Source organism: Bubalus kerabau, chromosome 13 (genome assembly GCF_029407905.1).
Source record: "Bubalus kerabau isolate K-KA32 ecotype Philippines breed swamp buffalo chromosome 13, PCC_UOA_SB_1v2, whole genome shotgun sequence".
Classification (NCBI taxonomy): Eukaryota; Metazoa; Chordata; class Mammalia; order Artiodactyla; family Bovidae; genus Bubalus; species Bubalus kerabau.
This window is the reverse complement of record NC_073636.1, coordinates 71,515,797-71,532,637: the sequence shown is the minus strand read 5'-3', so window position 1 is coordinate 71,532,637 and position 16,841 is coordinate 71,515,797. Positions and strand designations below refer to the sequence as shown.

The following is a 16,841-nucleotide window of genomic DNA, read 5'->3' as shown; positions in this document are numbered from 1 at the left end:
GGTGAGGAGAGCAGGCGAGCACGGTATATTATATTGACAGCTCGGTGGAAATTGAGTCGCTTTTGGATTGAATTTGGAGCTCAGAAAAGGAATTGGCTAGTAAATAAGGCATGAGTTTTACCACCCAGTGTCTGTATATCAATGAAGTTGCCACCAGCCCAGGCAGGGGATGGGGGCGGAATTTCAACAGGATGCTCCAGCACCCCGGGGTTCACAGCCACAGGCAGAACTATTCGAACATCTGCCTCCTCCTTCCACCAGGAAAAACTGGATTCCAGCTGCACACAGCTCTCCAATCAACACAGGATTTTTATCCGTTCTCCCAAGCCTTGTCCCGCCCCAGGTCTTTGCTCACTCAGTTTGGTCTGCCTGGAACCCAGAATGCTCCTTTCTCTGCTCTGACTCTGTATCATCCCTGGGTATTATTGATAGTTCAGTTTTCCCCTTAAGATACCACCCTGAGCACTTTGTCTTAGTTTGACATTTCTCAGGAGCAGAGCCCAAGACAAGGATTTGAGCATGAACAGATTATTGAGAACTTTGGGAAACACTAAGAAGTGGGGAAGGAAAAGGAAGGTAACCAAGGATGGGTGTGTTTTCTAGCCAGCTACCTATGGAGACATATGGCGTGACATCCCTCAAGGAAATCCCCAGGGATGCAGCAACAGTATCACAAGAGAGGAGCCAGGAATGTATGTTCCAACTTCCATCAGTCCAGTTTCTGGGGGTGTAAATTACCTGGCTTGCTTCTGGGAAGGGCTGAAGTGGGTGGAGTTATCAGAGAGAATGCTGTGACCAGGGGCCCCCTGGGACCTGAGGAGTGGGTGCCCGGCCAGCTCTGCTTGCAAAGTGCCCGAATCCTTCAATTCTGTGCATGGCTCCTCCTGGACTCACCGTGCTCCAGGCAAAATCTGGGCTCTCTCCTCAACCTGTGACATCAATTGCTACAGTGTTGCTGCTTCATAGCAGAGAGAGAGGTTACCTCTTTCTCCAGAATGGTTGGTGCCCTAACCAGAAAGAGCCAACTACTACTTTCTTTTAACTATTTATTTATTTGGCTGCATTGAGTCTAAGTTGCAACACGTGGGATCTTTAGTAGCGGCATTTGAACTCTTAGTTGGGGTCTGTGGGGTCTAGGTCCCTGAACCAGGGTTCAAACCTGGGCCCTCTGTATTGGAAGCATGGGGTGTTAAGCTCTCTGGACCACCATAGAAGTCCCAGATGCTTATTTTTGAAGCAGAGTTGGTATGTTCCCTTTTCTGCCTGGCTTTGGCCTTCCTGACAAGCATGATGCATTCCTGATGGAAGACAGTGATGCAAGGTGGCTGTGTAGTTAACTTACCTCATTCTGGAACAGAAGACCCTGAGGACAGGGCCTGACTGGTGTTCACTGCATTCATTCGCTAGGGCCTGGCCACAGAGTGCACGTCCTAGAATACGGGAGTGTGCAGGGACTAGTTGTCACGGAGCAAGTGAGTGAGTTAATGAACAGAATGAACGTATTCTTTGGTTACTTAAATTCGTTTTCAGGCCAGCAAGTGTGGTTTGAAATAAAAAACACAGGTTTCAGAGTCCAACAAACCTGGGTTTATCTTTGGTCAGAGATAGGACACGGGATAACCTCAACAAGGCCTGATCTATGGCCACACGTGATAGCCTCATGAATCTCACACACATGATGTTGAGCAAAAGAAGCAGACACTGAAAAGTACAGCCTGTACAATTCCACTTATATAAAGTTCAAAGCCAGGCAGAGTTAGTCTGTGCTGTTAGAAGTCAGGGTAAGAGGGTGTTCTTGCAGGGGAGGGCGGGGATTGGAAAGGAGATGTGAGGGGAAAAACCTCAGGTCTGGTAATGTGTCTCTTGATTAGTTGCTGGTCACATGGTCCTGTCCAGTTAGTAAAACTTCATCCAGCTGTCTAGTTTTCTGAATATAAATTGTGCTCTAGTAAAACACTTTTAATAGAACAAACTAGATAAACCTGGGCTTCCCTGGTGACCCAGATGGTAAAGAATCCACCTGTAATGCAGGAGACCTGGGTTTGATCCCCGGGTTGGGAAGATCCCCTGGAGAAGGGAAAGGCAACCCACTCCAGTATTCTGGCCTGGAGAATTCCATGGACTCTATACTCCATGGGGTCGAAAAAAGTCGGACATGACCAAGCAACTTTCACTATAGCCTCATTGTCCTAAGTGGTGGCCCCAAGCAACACAGGGTCACCACACTTTTGAAATGTGGCTAGTTCAAGTGGAGATGTAATAGGGTAAAATATACACTCGATTTCTAAGACCTAATATGAATAATAGAGTAGAACGTATTTCATTAAATTTTTATGTTGATTGCAGGTTTAAATAATAATATTTTAGACTGAGTTTAACCAAATAGATTATGAAAATTAATTTTACTTTATGGTCTTCTTTATTTTTTCTGTAATGAGTGTGACCATTAGAAAATTGAGAGTTATGTATGTGGATTAAATTCTGTTTCTATTAGACAGCAGAGCTCCAGAGCATGGACAGTGAAGTATTTGGAGGCTGGAATCATCTGTAAGGTGGATGGTAATGGCTAAACTCGTGACCATGCTCGCCTGCCTTCTGCTTCCCTCCCCTGATACTCCTCCTGGTGAGCTCCACTCAGCTTCCTGGGTGAGGCACTGATTGGTTTGTTTGCTGGCTTCTTGCACAGATCAACTACAAGGCCGTGGGCTCATTGGACCCGAATGCTGACCTCTCCAGCCAGAGGGGCAAAGTGTTCAAGCTTCGGAATGAAACCCACCACCTCTTTGTGGGTCTGTACCCTGGAACCACCTACTCCTTCACCATCAAGGCCAGCACTGCAAAGGGCTTTGGGCCCCCCGTCACCACCAGGATCGCCACCAAAATTTCAGGTATCTGTCCTAGAAAGGGGAAAGGAAGAAAGGTGATGGTGTTGGTTTTTATCCATTCCTAATATACCTGGGAGTGGGAAAGGGTGGAGCCGACCATCACCGTGTGATCTTGGAGCAGCAAGGACAGTGCAGTCCCTCGCCTGTCACCACCGTCATCTCATGAAGAAAACCCAATCCAGGAGCTTCCTAAAATATAAAACATATATCACTTACACTAGACCAGAGGGAATGCTGAGTGATTTACTAAATAGTTTACCGAGCACACAGTTGCATCAAAAAGTACACTTTCCCCATACGATTTCATTTGTAAAAATGTGATTCATTTTCAAGAGTATTCCTTTTGGCAGTGCAGGGCACAGCACGGGTTCTCATGTAACCTCCAATGAATGAGCGAATGAAAAAATAAATGAATGACCAGAGCCAGAGCGGCCCAAGATGTCACCTGCCCTCAGCTGTCAGGCCCCCTCTCCCACCAGACAGCTTCAGAGCAGAATTACCTCAGACCTGTGTCTACAGTTTACACTATTTCAGCATGCCCATGCACTTCTGGTCTGCATCCACACATACTTTGCATAGCTGCAGACCCCTGGTAGTTTTTGTAGCTTAATGTTTCCGCACACCCTTAAACCACGAGCATCTTCCAAGTTACTACACTGCTTTCATTACAATGATCTGTCAAGTGGATGGACGTAATTTAATTAAACATTCCCCTGTGGTTGGATATATTTGGCGCCTCCATGTTTTTAATAAAATAATGCTTCAATGAACATGTTACCGAATAAAGTTTGATTTCTTGGCTTGGATTATGAATTTAGGATTAAATTCCAGAAATTGAAATACTGAATTAAAAGGGATGTAAGTTTAATAGCTCTTAGTACAAATGGCTAAATTACCTTCTCAGGGGATTAGGTTTAGTGATGTTCCTATCAGAAGAGAGGGTCTCATGAAGGGAAAAAAAAAAAAAGATCAGAGCAAAGTTCATCACTGCTGTAATTTGTATTTGCATTTTATTTCTTTTTTATTTTAATTTTTAAATTGTATTTGCATTTTAAATGTGTTTAAGGTTGACTCTACATTCTCACCTTTAAGTACTTATATTTCCTGCATTTATCTGTCTATATGGTATGGAACTTTTTGATCCATGAAGGCTACCAGCCACATCATTGTTCCCCTCTCCAGACTCTTCTGCATCTTGAAGGAACCTACAGGAAGGTTGAAAGTCAGGGTCTTCTTTGCTGAAAGCCTCGGATGCCACGTGACTCATCCAGTGCTTCCCCAAATAGCTCCCTCCTAGGCAACCTGAGTGTCTTGTGGGAGGTGATGCTGGGGTGGGGTTGGGACCTGTGCTCAGCTCCCTTCTCTCTGTTCTCTGTCCAGCTCCATCAATGCCTGAATATGACACAGACACCCCACTGAATGAAACAGACACGACCATCACGGTGATGCTGAAGCCTGCTCAGTCTCGAGGAGCCCCTGTCAGGTGAGGAGGGGTCTTAACCTGACGTTTTCCATTTTCTTTCTCTTCACCATGCGCACCTCCAGCCGAATCATGCCACTGGCAATGCCTGTGGGCAAGACTGCCCAGGAGCAAGGCTTCCTGGAGGGAAAGGATCATCAGCTTCAAGCCCAGTTCAGAGGGCCACTGAGCCAGGAGCCCTCTCTCCCCACCATGGGGCACTGGGACTGGCTTAGTGGGAAGGTGTGGATGGGGATCTGAATATGGCTGGGAGAGAACTTTCTGGAACAAGCCTATGGTAAATTTATTTAGTCAGGCTGGAGGCCCCGGGAACACAGTATCCCAGCAACATCGCCTTTACACGCCCATCTGCCATTAACAGACATATAGACAGATGCACCAAATGATCAAAATGACCTGCTCAGAAATTTCAAAGGAGGCATGACCTCAGCGCTAGTCCCGTTTATGGTCTTGGTGTTCCACAGGGGACTTGAAGTCAGAGTCATACTACAGATGTGTTAATTAAGAGGCTGGAGTCCTGAGTGTATCTATAGCCCAGGCAGTGATCCCAAGCAAGTCCATGGGCTTCTGGCTGTCAGGAAGGTGGGCACCTCTTTTATATAAGCTACCCTTTATATCGTGGTGGCCAGAAAGTTCATCTGGGTTTTCCATAAGATGTTACTGGCTTTTGCTCAGAGCTCAAGGGACTACAGACCCTTGAAGCCAAGCAGAGTGTTCGGTGGAACAGCTTTCAGATTGGCTCAGTTCAGTTCAGCAAGCATGCATGGAGTATTTTATGTGCCAGGAATGGAACAGAGTACAGGGGATGAAAGCAATCTGTTGATTCCTTCATTAGACGAACATTTCTTGAGCTCTCACTCGGTGCCAGGCCCTGTTTAAGTGCTTGGAACATACCTGTGAACCAGCTGCAAATTACTCATGCTCCAAAGAAAGCTGGACTCTAGCTGGGGAGACAGAAACAGGAAAGCTTAGTTACAGTACAATTCGTGCTTGTGGAGATGCACTTAGGCTCTCAGAGCACAGAAGTCCCAGAGGAGGTGACAGTGAGATATAACTTTGTTGTTCAATCACTAAGTCATGTCCGATTCTTTGTGACCCCAAGGACTGCAGCACGCTAGGCCTTCCTTTCCTACACTTTCTCCCAGAGTTTGCTCAAACTCATGTCCATTGAGTCGGTGATGCCACCCAACCATCTCATCCTCTGTTGTCCCCTTCTCCTCCTGCCCTCAATCTTTCCTGGCATCAGGGTCTTTTCCAGTGAGTAGGCTCTTTGTGTCAGGTGGCCAAAGGATTGGAACTTTAAGAGATATATCTTGAAGGTTGTATGAGATTTAAGCACAGTAAGATGGTCCAGCATGAGCGAAGGCATGGAGTCAAGAGGGAGCCTGATGTCATGGGGAGCGACCAGGAGCAGTTATCTTTGCTGTAGCTTAGAGGTCGAGGCAGGAGCTGGGAGCTACTAGAGGGGGCGCTGGAAAGCTACTGAATAGCCACATGCAGAGTCTCTTTTATGATACTGGAGACTGGGAGATCAGCCAAGAGGAGGCTATGGAGATGGTCTAGTTACCTGTTTTCCACCCTGGTCCTACTCCAGAAATTATGGACAGTGGAGCAAATAGAAATCAGTTGCCAGAAATTTGAATTTTCTGCCTGTTCTGTAGACTTTGAACAGTGTCTATGCTAAGTCAGGCGGGTCTTCAGGCCATCAAACAGGTATGTGTAGCATTTGTGAGAGTATAATTTTTGCCTTATATTCCACACATCAGTTGTTCCAGGACTGTCCTAGCTGTGATGAACCAGAGTAGATGGTGGCTTTTTAACATCAGATAAGGATTACCGTACTGTTACTGTAGATTACTGAACTACTGTGTTTCTTCCTGTTATTCTCAAGCAACCTTGTGACTATTTGTCCCCTATGCACTAAGATTGGACTTCCCTGGTGGCTCAGATGGTAACAAATCCATCTGCAATGCAGGAGACCTGGGCTCAATCCCTGGGTCAGGAAGATCTCTTGGAGAAGGAAATGGCAACCCACTCCAGTATTCTTACCTGGAGAATTCCATAGACAGAGGAGCCTGGTGGGCTTCAGTCCATGGGGTTGCAAAGAGTCGGACATGACAGAGGGACTAACACTTTCACTTTCATGCACTGAGATATCACTAAACTTTAATTCAGTCGCTCAGTCGTGTCCGACTCTTTGCGACCCCATGAATCACAGCATGCCAGGCCTCCCTGTCCATCACCAACTCCCGGAGTTCACTCAGACTCACGTCCATCGAGTCAGTGATGCCATCCAGCCATCTCATCCTCTGTCGTCCCCTTCTCCTCCTGCCCCCAATCCCTCCCAGCATCAGGGTCTTTTCCAATGAGTCAACACTTCGCATGAGGTGGCCCAAGTACTGGAGTTTCAGCTTTAGCATCATTCCTTCCAAAGAAATCCCAGGGCTGATCTCCTTCAGAATGGACTGGTTGGATCTCTTTACAGTCCAAGGGACTCTCAAGAGTCTTCTCCAACACCACAGTTCAAAAGCATCCATTCTTCGGCACTCAGCCTTCTTCACAGTCCAACTCTCACATCCATACATGACCACAGGAAAAACCACAGCCTTGACTAGCTGGACCTTTGTTGGCAAAGTAATGTCTCTGCTTTTGAATATTACTAAACTGGTTCACCCAAAAAATTAGGGTGAACCTCATTGGTTCATTGATCCCTAATGTGGGACCACTAGGTCCCACATGTGCTAAGTCACTTCAGTCGTGTCCAACTGTTTGCACGCTTATGAACCATAGTCTTCCAGGCTCTTCTGTCCATGGGCTTCTCCAGGCAAGCATACTAGAGTAGGTTCTAGTATCTTTGCGATCTCCAGGGGATCTTTGCGACCCAGGGATTGAACCCACATCTCTTACGTCTCCTATTATGCAGGCAGATCTTTACCATTGAGCTGCTGGGGAAGCCCTTGAGAGCCCACATTTTCAAGTTGGAAGAGCTGGCTAGCTTCCATTTGATGAGCACACACACCGGCTGTGTGCCCGTCACTGCACATAAACTGTCTGCCTCCTCACAGCACTGCAGTTATAGCTTCCCCATTTTGCAGATATGGAAACTGAGATACACAGAAACCAAGAGCATTGACCCAGCCATGAAACACGTAAGTGGTGCAGGCAGCCTTCAAACCCAGTCAGCCACCCCTAAGCCAGCACTCAGTCAGTCTAGCCATACCACCTCCCTAGGAGAAAAGTCATATGTGATGTATTTTAGTGACATTTCCATTGGAAAAAAAATTAAAATAAATGTCACTGCTCAGAGGGCAATGCCTGGTGTCTGGAAAAGTCTGGCTGCTTTTCTTCTTAAGCTCTAGATCACTGAGGGTGGCTCAACACTCATTTTCTGGAATTATTTTCAGACTCTTGCTTGGGCATTTGCCAAGAAGGGAAGAGACTAATCCGTGCCAGCCAGCGAGGCTTTCAGGACAACCGTGGTGACAGCAGAAGCGGTATCACATAGAAGTCAGCTACCTTAATCCTGTGTCACCTTGAACTCTGGGCACTAGAATGCCCCTGTGGGAGGCGGTCGACCATTAAGTCATTTAACAAATATTTTTTGAGCAGGAACTGAGCTAAGCCCTGAAGATATAGCAGGAAACAAGACAGACATATACCTGTCCTCTAGAATCTTTGTTGCTGTTCAGTCACCAAGTCATGTCTGACTCTTGCGACCCCATGGACTGCAGCACACCATGCTTCCCTCTCCTTCACCATCTCCTGGAGTTTGCTCAGACTCATGTCCATTGAGTCAGTGATGCCATCCAACCATCTCATCTCCTGTCACTCCCTTCTCCTCCCACCCTCAATTTCTCCCAGCATCAGGGTCTTTCCCAATGAGTCAGTTCTTCACATCAGGTGGCCAAAGTATTGGAGCTTCAGCTTCAGCATCAGTCCTTCCAATGAATATTCAGGACTGATTTCCTTTAGGATGGACTGGTTTGATCTTCTTGCTGTCCAAGGGACTTTCAAGATTCTCTCGAACCACAATTCAAAAGCATCAGTTCTTTGCACTCAGCCTTCTTTATGGCCCAGCTCTCATATCTGTACATGACTACTGGAAAAACCATAGCGTTGACTAGATGGACTTTTGTCGGCAAAGTGATAACTCAACTTTTTAATACACTGTCTAGGTTTGTCATAGCTTGAGTCTTACCATCCGTTGAATATGCATGTGAATGGGGCAGGGAGGCATTGAGGAAGAAAGGAAACAGAATAACGAAACCAGCAAAGCAAGATAACTTGAAGCCAGTAAGGACAGTGACTGTATTGGTTGAGAGAAGGAGTAGTCAGGCTGGAGAGATGAGCACAAACCAGGCAAGTGGACCAGCATGGAGTCCTGCAGGCCAGGAGAAGCAGGAGCCTTGAGAAAACAGCCAAGGCAGTCTGTGACCCCTGGACAGAAAGAGCTCTCTAGATGCATTGGGTCAAGGATGCCCAGAATCATGTTTTATATTAATAGCTAATAGTGCCTATAATTCCATCGTAGCATCTGATTGTCACTTAGCCAGTGAGTAAGCTGTGTGGGAAATGCCATCTCCATTTCAGAGGGGAAGCTAAAGACTAAGATATTAAGTGACTGGCCCAAGGTCAGGGACCTAGCTTCCTGCCTCTGAGTTTGTTGCTCCACCAGGAAGTTCTGAGTTTTCCCCCTAGCTGGAATGTCAGGTGATGACAGGGTGACCTTCTGGTGGGGTTGCTGTGGAGTGAACCTCCACCAACTAGGGAGTGAGGGGTGGACAAGACAGTTCTGATTGTGTGCAGTAATTGATGAAGCCCGGCATGACTCTGAGTGGAGAGCCTTCCTGTTCTCTAGCAGACTCATACCTGAGCCTCAGCCTCCAGGCGACCCCCAGGTAGGCTGTTCTTCCTCCTTCTGCCAGTGATGCTCTGATCCTGGCTGAGCCAAACTCCAGCCCCTGGTGAACTGTGTGCTGCCCCGTGCGTGAACCCATACGGCTCTGACTCTGTCTGATAGGACTGAGCGTGGCAGGGTAGGGGGCGTGGATTGGGAAAGGAAGGATTGCCACTGGGGGCTCCCGCACCCTCATCCCTCCAGCCAAACCATCTTGGCAGCCTTGGCCTATTTTTCTAACATTCCGCAATGGAGATTTATTGCTTTTGCATTGCTTTCCCCAGGCCTTCAAAGATTTATTGGTTTTTAAGTGACAGAATCCCAGAATTGCTTAAAAGATCAATCAAATAGTGACTAGAATCTAATATTCAGCTCCAGCTCGCACACGCCGAGCCTTCTTCCCTCACGCCCTGCCTGTCGCGCTGATGTATCTGTAGTAACCTTCATGAGAAAGTAACTTGGCCGTGAATTAATCACCCATAATGCAGTCCCGGAAGGGATGCCCAGGGCTGAGCCCCCGGTTCTGGAGCAGACCCTCCTCTGGATCCCCAGCTGGCTTCCTGAGAGCTGTCCTCCACACTCTCACCCTCCACTGTATCCTTCCTGTCCCATCACTCACTGGGACCCACCCACTCAGCTTCTGCATCAGCTTTTTTTGGAACTTCTTTACCGGGGATTGAACCCACATACCCACTGCAGTGGAAGCATGGAGTCTTAGCCACTGGCCTGCCAGGAATCAGCTTCGGGATTAGCTCTTTCTCCTCCCTCTGCCACTGTCCACCCTGCTCTCCTGACCTGCCAGGGTGGCTTTCTGGTCTGCCTGTCATAAGTTCCTCTTCCTTCAGTCCATCCCCCGCAGGGTTTTTGAACTGGTCCTTTAGAAGCACAAATTTCCTGCTTAAAATTCTTAAATGGGTCACTGGCTTCCTACCGCATTAAGTTCAAGCTTCTTAGTACAGAATTCAAGACCCATCCAAATCTGTCTCTAACCTTCTTTTCTGGCTCTGTTTCCTCTTACTCTGTCCCTTTAACGGGCTTTACTCAGCCATGCCGTGTATGCTTCCTTCATCATTCTTTCATGAGCTTTTAATTATGTTATGCATTTGCTTGTATATTTTATTTGGTTTACTTTCTTACATGCCCCTCACTAGACTGTGAGCTCCAGGAAGCCGAGAAGTTTGACACTAATAGATCCCTTCCTGGAACAGGGTCTCACTTTAGTAGGTACTCCAGAAAAGAGAGAGAGGGAGAAAAAGAGAGAAAGGAAGGGTTGGGAGGGTGGGGTATGGGTAAAGAGAGAGACAGAAAAAGAAAGGAAGGAAGGTTAAATTCAGCAACTTGGGTGGTAGCTGGCAGAGGCCGGGTACTGGAATGGTGGAGACGTACTTCACAGGCCCTGCTTTTACTGTGTGAGGGCACAGTCTAGAACAACTGCCTGTGATGATGCAGATGCCCTGTGTTTACTGTCTGATAGACAGTACTAGCTACACGTGACTGTTAAGCACTTGAAATAGGACTAGTGAAACCAAGGAACTGATTTTTTAAAATTTTTATTTGAATTAAAGAGTCATATATGCTAGCATTTGGATGTGCCACTCTATAGGGAAGACAAACAGAAAAGGAAAAAGCGCAGATAAACCTGTGTATCTGGTCAGTGGTTTCCATGAGAGTTCAGAGCAGAGCCTTCCATCATTGGCTCCATGAGCCCAGTTGAGAGGAGGGCTTCCTGGAGGCTGCGTTGCCTGAGAACTGCCAGACGAGGGGGAATTTGACTCAGGAGGAATGGTGTGTACAGGAGCTAAGGTAGAGCAGATGCATGTTAGGTTCAGGGAATGTTGGGCCAGGGCACAGAGATGGGAATGAGGCAAAGAAGTGGGCAAGAGCCAGGTAAGGTCTTCATTCGGGGTTTAGACTTTGTTTTGAAGGGTATGGGGAACACTGGCAGGAAGATGCTCAAGTTTTTGTCCTTCTCTAAGCAGTCAAGCCCTTGTCTGTTCCATTTTCTCTGCCGATCACAGCATCCTCCACCTCCCCAACACCCAGGTCAGATCTGCCGCATCCAGGACCATCTCACATCCTGCTGCAGGATGTACCAGCCCCACCTTGGGTTCTCATGCTGCCTGGCCCCTCCTCGGTCAGGGACTTGCATTTTCAGTTTCTACCAGCCTGTGACCTCTTTGCGGGCAGAAACTGGGTCCCACAGGCTCAGACCTGAGATCTCATGCTCTTCCTACCACAGCTGACATCCCAGATGGAGACACTTGTGCAGCAGAAGCTCCTGGAATCAGATCCCCTCATGCGATTGACTTATTTCATGGCTTAGGGTCAGATTCTGAATTTCTCTGATTCAAGCTGCTTGTTGGTAGAATGAGAATACCCATATCACAGATTGTTTTAAAGGTCAAATAAGCTGAAGTGCATAAAGTGCCATTGGTAGTTGTTCAGTTTGCTCCTGGGGTTGACCCAGCTGTTGAGACAAGTGGTGGCTGCCTGCCCTGGGTCGGCCATGGCAGGATTATTCTCTGAGCCCTGCTACAATTGATGCCTGGGTGCCCTCTAACAGTATATATGATTCACTGCAGGCTTGTGCTGGTGGGCCTGTGACATGTCAGGGAGTGTGCAGTGGTCTCCAGAGGTGTCACAAAATCCTCAAAATGATTCTCAAAAATGGATTCTCAGTTCTGAGAGCCTTTCAGAAACACCAAATCAATCAGACAGGGCTAGGAGGTCTCAACTACCGAAGGGCCAGCAAAACGAGGGCCAAGAGCAGTGCCCTCAGCTTGGAGGAGAGGCCGCTCAGTGTTGTGAAATCAAAGCGAGCAGATCCACAGCCCCCTCAGGAAGGGGTGTGGGGGCTCCCTGAGCTGAAAAGTGAAAGTGCTAGTCACTCAGCTGTGTCTGACTTTTTTCAACTCCATGGATTATAGCCACCAGGCTTCTCTGTCCCTGGAATTCTCCAGGCAAAAGTACTGGAGTATTCTTGCCATTTCCTTCTCCAGGGTATCTTCTCGACCCAGGGATCAAACCCATGTCTCCCTCATCGCAGGCAGATTCTTTACCATCTGAGCCACCAGGGAAGCATGAGCAGAGACCTTATAAATACTAGGACCAGGGTGGGGACACGGAGTCAAAAACCATGCAGGAGAGATGAGACCAGATCCTGGGAGATGAATGGGGTTTATCTGTTAACTCATCTGTTTATCAGTTCATCAACTAATTAAGCAATAACCATCTACTTTGGATTTCAACAAAAAACCACATGCCAGACCCTGTGCTAGGCACCAGAGACCCAGAAATGAGCAAAACAGGCCCACCAACTGCTGACATTCCAAGGGCAGATGCAACTCTGAACTAACAGTGCCACTGACACTCTCAACAGACTGTTATCAGCTGTAGCTGAGTCTTACAGGGTCCATGTCACCCCACCCTCCCTCCTCTGATTTCAGCCGACTGAGCTGGGTAGTTCCACGCAGAGTTATAGGATCCCATCTCCAGCATCAACACCCACCCTTTGTTGACATCCTTTTACCACAGTTCTTCTCCAGAGTCCCATGGATCTGGTTTAGCCAGAGCAAGCAGGTTCAGCTCAGGAATGCAAGTGATTTAATGTTATTGATGCCTCATGCTACAACTTCTGAAGTTCTGTGCTCCTTGGAGCTCGGTAACAAGAGAAGCCACCTCAATGAGAAGCCCATACAGTGCAACTAGAAAGACCCAGTGCAGCCAAAACAATAAAAAATGAAGGTGATGGAGATACAGTTGTTGAGGAGGTAGAATGGGTGAGCCTCGGCAATGACTTCTCTCTGGGGCAGGGGACAGGTATGAAGAAAAAGACGCTGTCCAGGATGGCTCCCAGGTTTCTGGATTGGTTAAATGGATGGATCATGGTGCCATTCTCTGAGATGAGGAACAAAGAGGGAGGGAAAGGTCTGTGAGGGACCTGAATGGGGGAGTCAGAAACCACTTGGGCAAGGACAGGCTGGGACCTGAGGCATGGTCCAGGCAACCTTGGAGGGGTCTGGACCAATTGGGGACCTCTGGGGGACCTCCTCCAAGGTCACTGGGACTTGCGGCTCACTTTCCTGGGCTACTTGAGGCGTAGTGCCCAAGGGCAGGGCTGTAGCTTGGAGGGTCAGAAGTAGGGCACACTGAATACTGGGAGCCAGTGTCATGTGGCCAGCGGCTTCTAAGGTCATTGCAGGCTCTCTTCACTGCGTGATGAAAACCCATAATCCAGCTGCCTTTGACAGGTACAGCTCCTTAAAACTAGAGATTCAGAAATACACACTGATGAGCTACAGGGCGAACAGGAGTTCCAGCCAGCTTTTAAAGAAGAAGACTTATTGAGAAGTAAAGGAAACAACTGCCAAATTTCCTCTAGGATTCCTTTAATAACTGTGAAGCCCAGAGTGGGATCACGTGACGCAACCACAGGAGGGTTTTGCCAGTCTGTGGAGCTGCAGCGAGCAACACTGGCATCATTACCATCTGATTCTCAGACACCAGCATGCGATGGCATCCTATTAGGGAGGGGAAATGAAAATTTGGAGGATTTATTAACATGGGGCAGCCTGAGGAGTTCACGAGTCCCTGTCCACGTTGGTAGAGATGAGAAACCACAGTTACATTTAGAAGCTCTTTCTCTAAACATCATTTGGTTCACTGAGTTCCCTGCTCTCTGGGCCGCCTCCACCAGGGCCTGGAGATGAGGAGTCCTACGTACAATGTGGGGGGATGGGAAAGAAGCATTCCTCGCAAAGCTGTGAGATTGAGTCCTGCACATAATACCACTTGTTGTCAAGTCTCACAGCCTGCTGGGATTTCATCACACCAGATTGGGAAAGAGCAGGAGCCACATACAAGAAGCAATGACCAGAAATAAGGAAAAAGGGGATAAATGCTGCTGCAGAGTTATTTCTGATGGGGCTGCCCCACACTCTGAATATGACGGCTAATGGAACATGGAACTGCGATTAAAGAGACTCGTAACAACTATTAGTGAAACCGCCAAGGAGGCTCCGAGTGTAACCCAGAGCTGCACTCAGAACAGTCATCCAGGAAAACAAAAGGGACAAAAAGGTGCGACTCGAATAGCTGAGTTGAGTTTGCATTCACCTTAGCGCATCCTGATTGCATCGCAGCTCTTCTTTGATCAGCTCCTCCCCTGCCCAGCTCCCCCTACCCACCCCCCAACCCCCGAACGGCCCAGCTTACCAAGAATGAATTGGCTCTGGTGTTACAGGGTTCTGGATCAGTTTCCTTAGGCTCAAACCAAAGAGGAAAGACAGGTGTTTCAGGAGGAATATTTTAAATGGAGCAGGAGCAGTTGCTGGAACATGAAGCACGAAGGAGTGTTCTATTTTGGACCGTATGCCATCTGGAGAGATGGAAGCAGAGACTGTTACTGGCGTGAGGGAAAGGAGAGTGTGGTTGTCATGTTCACCTCCTACCACAGGCACTATCTAAATTCCCCCAGAACTGGAGTGCTGGAGAGGCCTTGGAGCAGGGGGCTTGGATTTGGGAATCATTAACATCCAGGTGATATTTAAAGCATGGGAGGAGTGGAGAGCTTATCTAGGGGGATTGTAGACTGTAAGAAATGAGGAACAAGACAGAACTCTGTGAAACTCTATCCAGGTACCACCCTGGAGATGGAGAAGGACTGGTCAAACACGCAGAAGAAAAGTCAGAGCAGAGTTAAAACATGAAAGCCAAAGGAAGACTCATTTGAAGAAAAGAGACGATTGACATTTTATGATTTGATTTTGTCTAAGTCACAGCGGTTTCCAGTCATTTTGGCACCAGGAACCAGCTTCACGGAAGACAGTTTTTCCATGGACCAGTAAGGTGGGATGGTTTGGGGATGATGTGAATGTCATGTGCATTACACTTACTGTACACTTTATATCCGTTATTGGTTTATCAGGTCCACTTCAGATCATCAGACAGTAGATCCTGGGGGTTGGGGACCCCTGCTCTAAGAGATCCAGTCAGTTTTTACGGTAGAAAAAGAAGAAAGACACATAGCTTGACCCAGGACCATGGGAAAAGGAAGATGATGATATCAACAAAAGTGCTTAAAAATGGACCATATGGTCCAGGCTTGATTAAAAATGCCTATGCAGGTAGCTGTGCCAATGATGAAAGTACTGAATGCCAGATGACCTCAGTACTATTGAGAATCTGTGCCAAGGGTCCAAAGCTGGGAGAGGCTGGAAAGACAAGAAGTGATATTTAGATGGACATATACACACTACTATATGTAAAATAGGTAACTAATAAGGACCTACTGTGTAGCATGGGAAAACTCTACTCAATACTCTATAATGGCCTAGATGGGAAAAGGTTCTAAAAAAGAGTGGATATATGGATATATATAACAGATTCATCACTGACTCAATGGACATGAGTTTGCGCAAGCTCCAGGAGATGGTGAAGGACAGGGACACCTGGTGTGCTGCAGTCCATGGGGTCTCAAAGAGTCAGGTATGACTGAACAACAACAGTTTCACCTTGCTGTACCCCTGAAACTAACACAACATAGTAAATCAACTATAGTCCAATAAAAAATTTTTTTAAAGAATTGATACTTAGAGAATAAGATAATCGAAGTTTCAATAATGGAACCCTGCTGTGGGATGAAGTGGCTTTGAGTCTGACTGTTGGCAGTCACATTAGATAGATGGTAATGGATTCAAGGTGAAGCCAAGTATTTTCAAGAACAAAGAGATCAGGCTATGGAGGGCACAGCTATCTAAGTAGATATAGTTCTTCTGACACTAAACCTCCCACCCAGGGGAACTGGTGAGACCCTTCCAGGAGTGACTCTGCATGCTGCCTTCTCCTGGGTCTCACTTGTTCTCCAGCCTGTTTTCTGCTGACCTTCACTTCTCACTGTCCTGGTCCCTGTGACAGTTGGTACCACTGCTTTGTCTCAGATCTTGCGCAGCTGATGAGTGATGGCTCTCAGTTTCTCTACCTGCAGTCACCCAAAGGTCAGACTTTCAAGTCAGCCTCCATCAGGTGCATCTCTATAGTCCCGTCTCCTGATGCTCTTCTGAGCTAGTGCATGGACCTGTGCCATGTTAGAATCCAGGGAGGTTTTCTCTCATCCACAAAGCTTTCTGCTCAGTACTTGCTCCTGCTGCCTGCAGCTGCTCAGAGTTGCCTCCTCTTGGCAGCAGTAAGAGGGGTGATCCTGAAAGCCCTGGCTTTTTAGTAGGACTGGAACTATTTAAAGGTTAGAGTCTCCACCATGAGGTAGAAGAAATTTGTACTTATCCCCTTTCACAGTGCAGCCCATCCTTTCCTTGCCTGGCTGCTGAGGGTTTTCTGTTCAGTGCATTTCCACTTGGGTGTAGGCTCACTAAGCAATTTATAAAGGTTATAAATGTATTAAGTAAATATTCTTGGCCAGAGCAGGGAGTAGCAGTAGGACAAGGAGGAATCAAGGGCCAGGGTTCAGACCTACACAGCCCAGCACCATAGCCAAAGCTCCATGAGGCTATTGAAATTTAAATTAGTTTGAAGTAAATTAAAACTTCAGTTCGTTAGTTGCACTATCCACATTTCAAGTCCT

General features: G+C 47.3%; 1 protein-coding gene across 2 annotated transcripts in view; it reads left to right on the top strand.

Annotated features, from left to right (window-relative positions):
- Positions 1 to 16,841, top strand: part of PTPRT (protein tyrosine phosphatase receptor type T) — a 1,142,536-nt gene that overhangs the window by 860,239 nt on the left and 265,456 nt on the right. For both annotated transcript variants that reach the window (XM_055545060.1, XM_055545059.1), the window contains exons 10-11: positions 2,687 to 2,888; positions 4,266 to 4,368. In XM_055545060.1, coding sequence (XP_055401035.1) covers positions 2,687 to 2,888; positions 4,266 to 4,368 — 305 coding nt within the window. The remainder of the gene's footprint in view (positions 1 to 2,686; positions 2,889 to 4,265; positions 4,369 to 16,841) is intronic.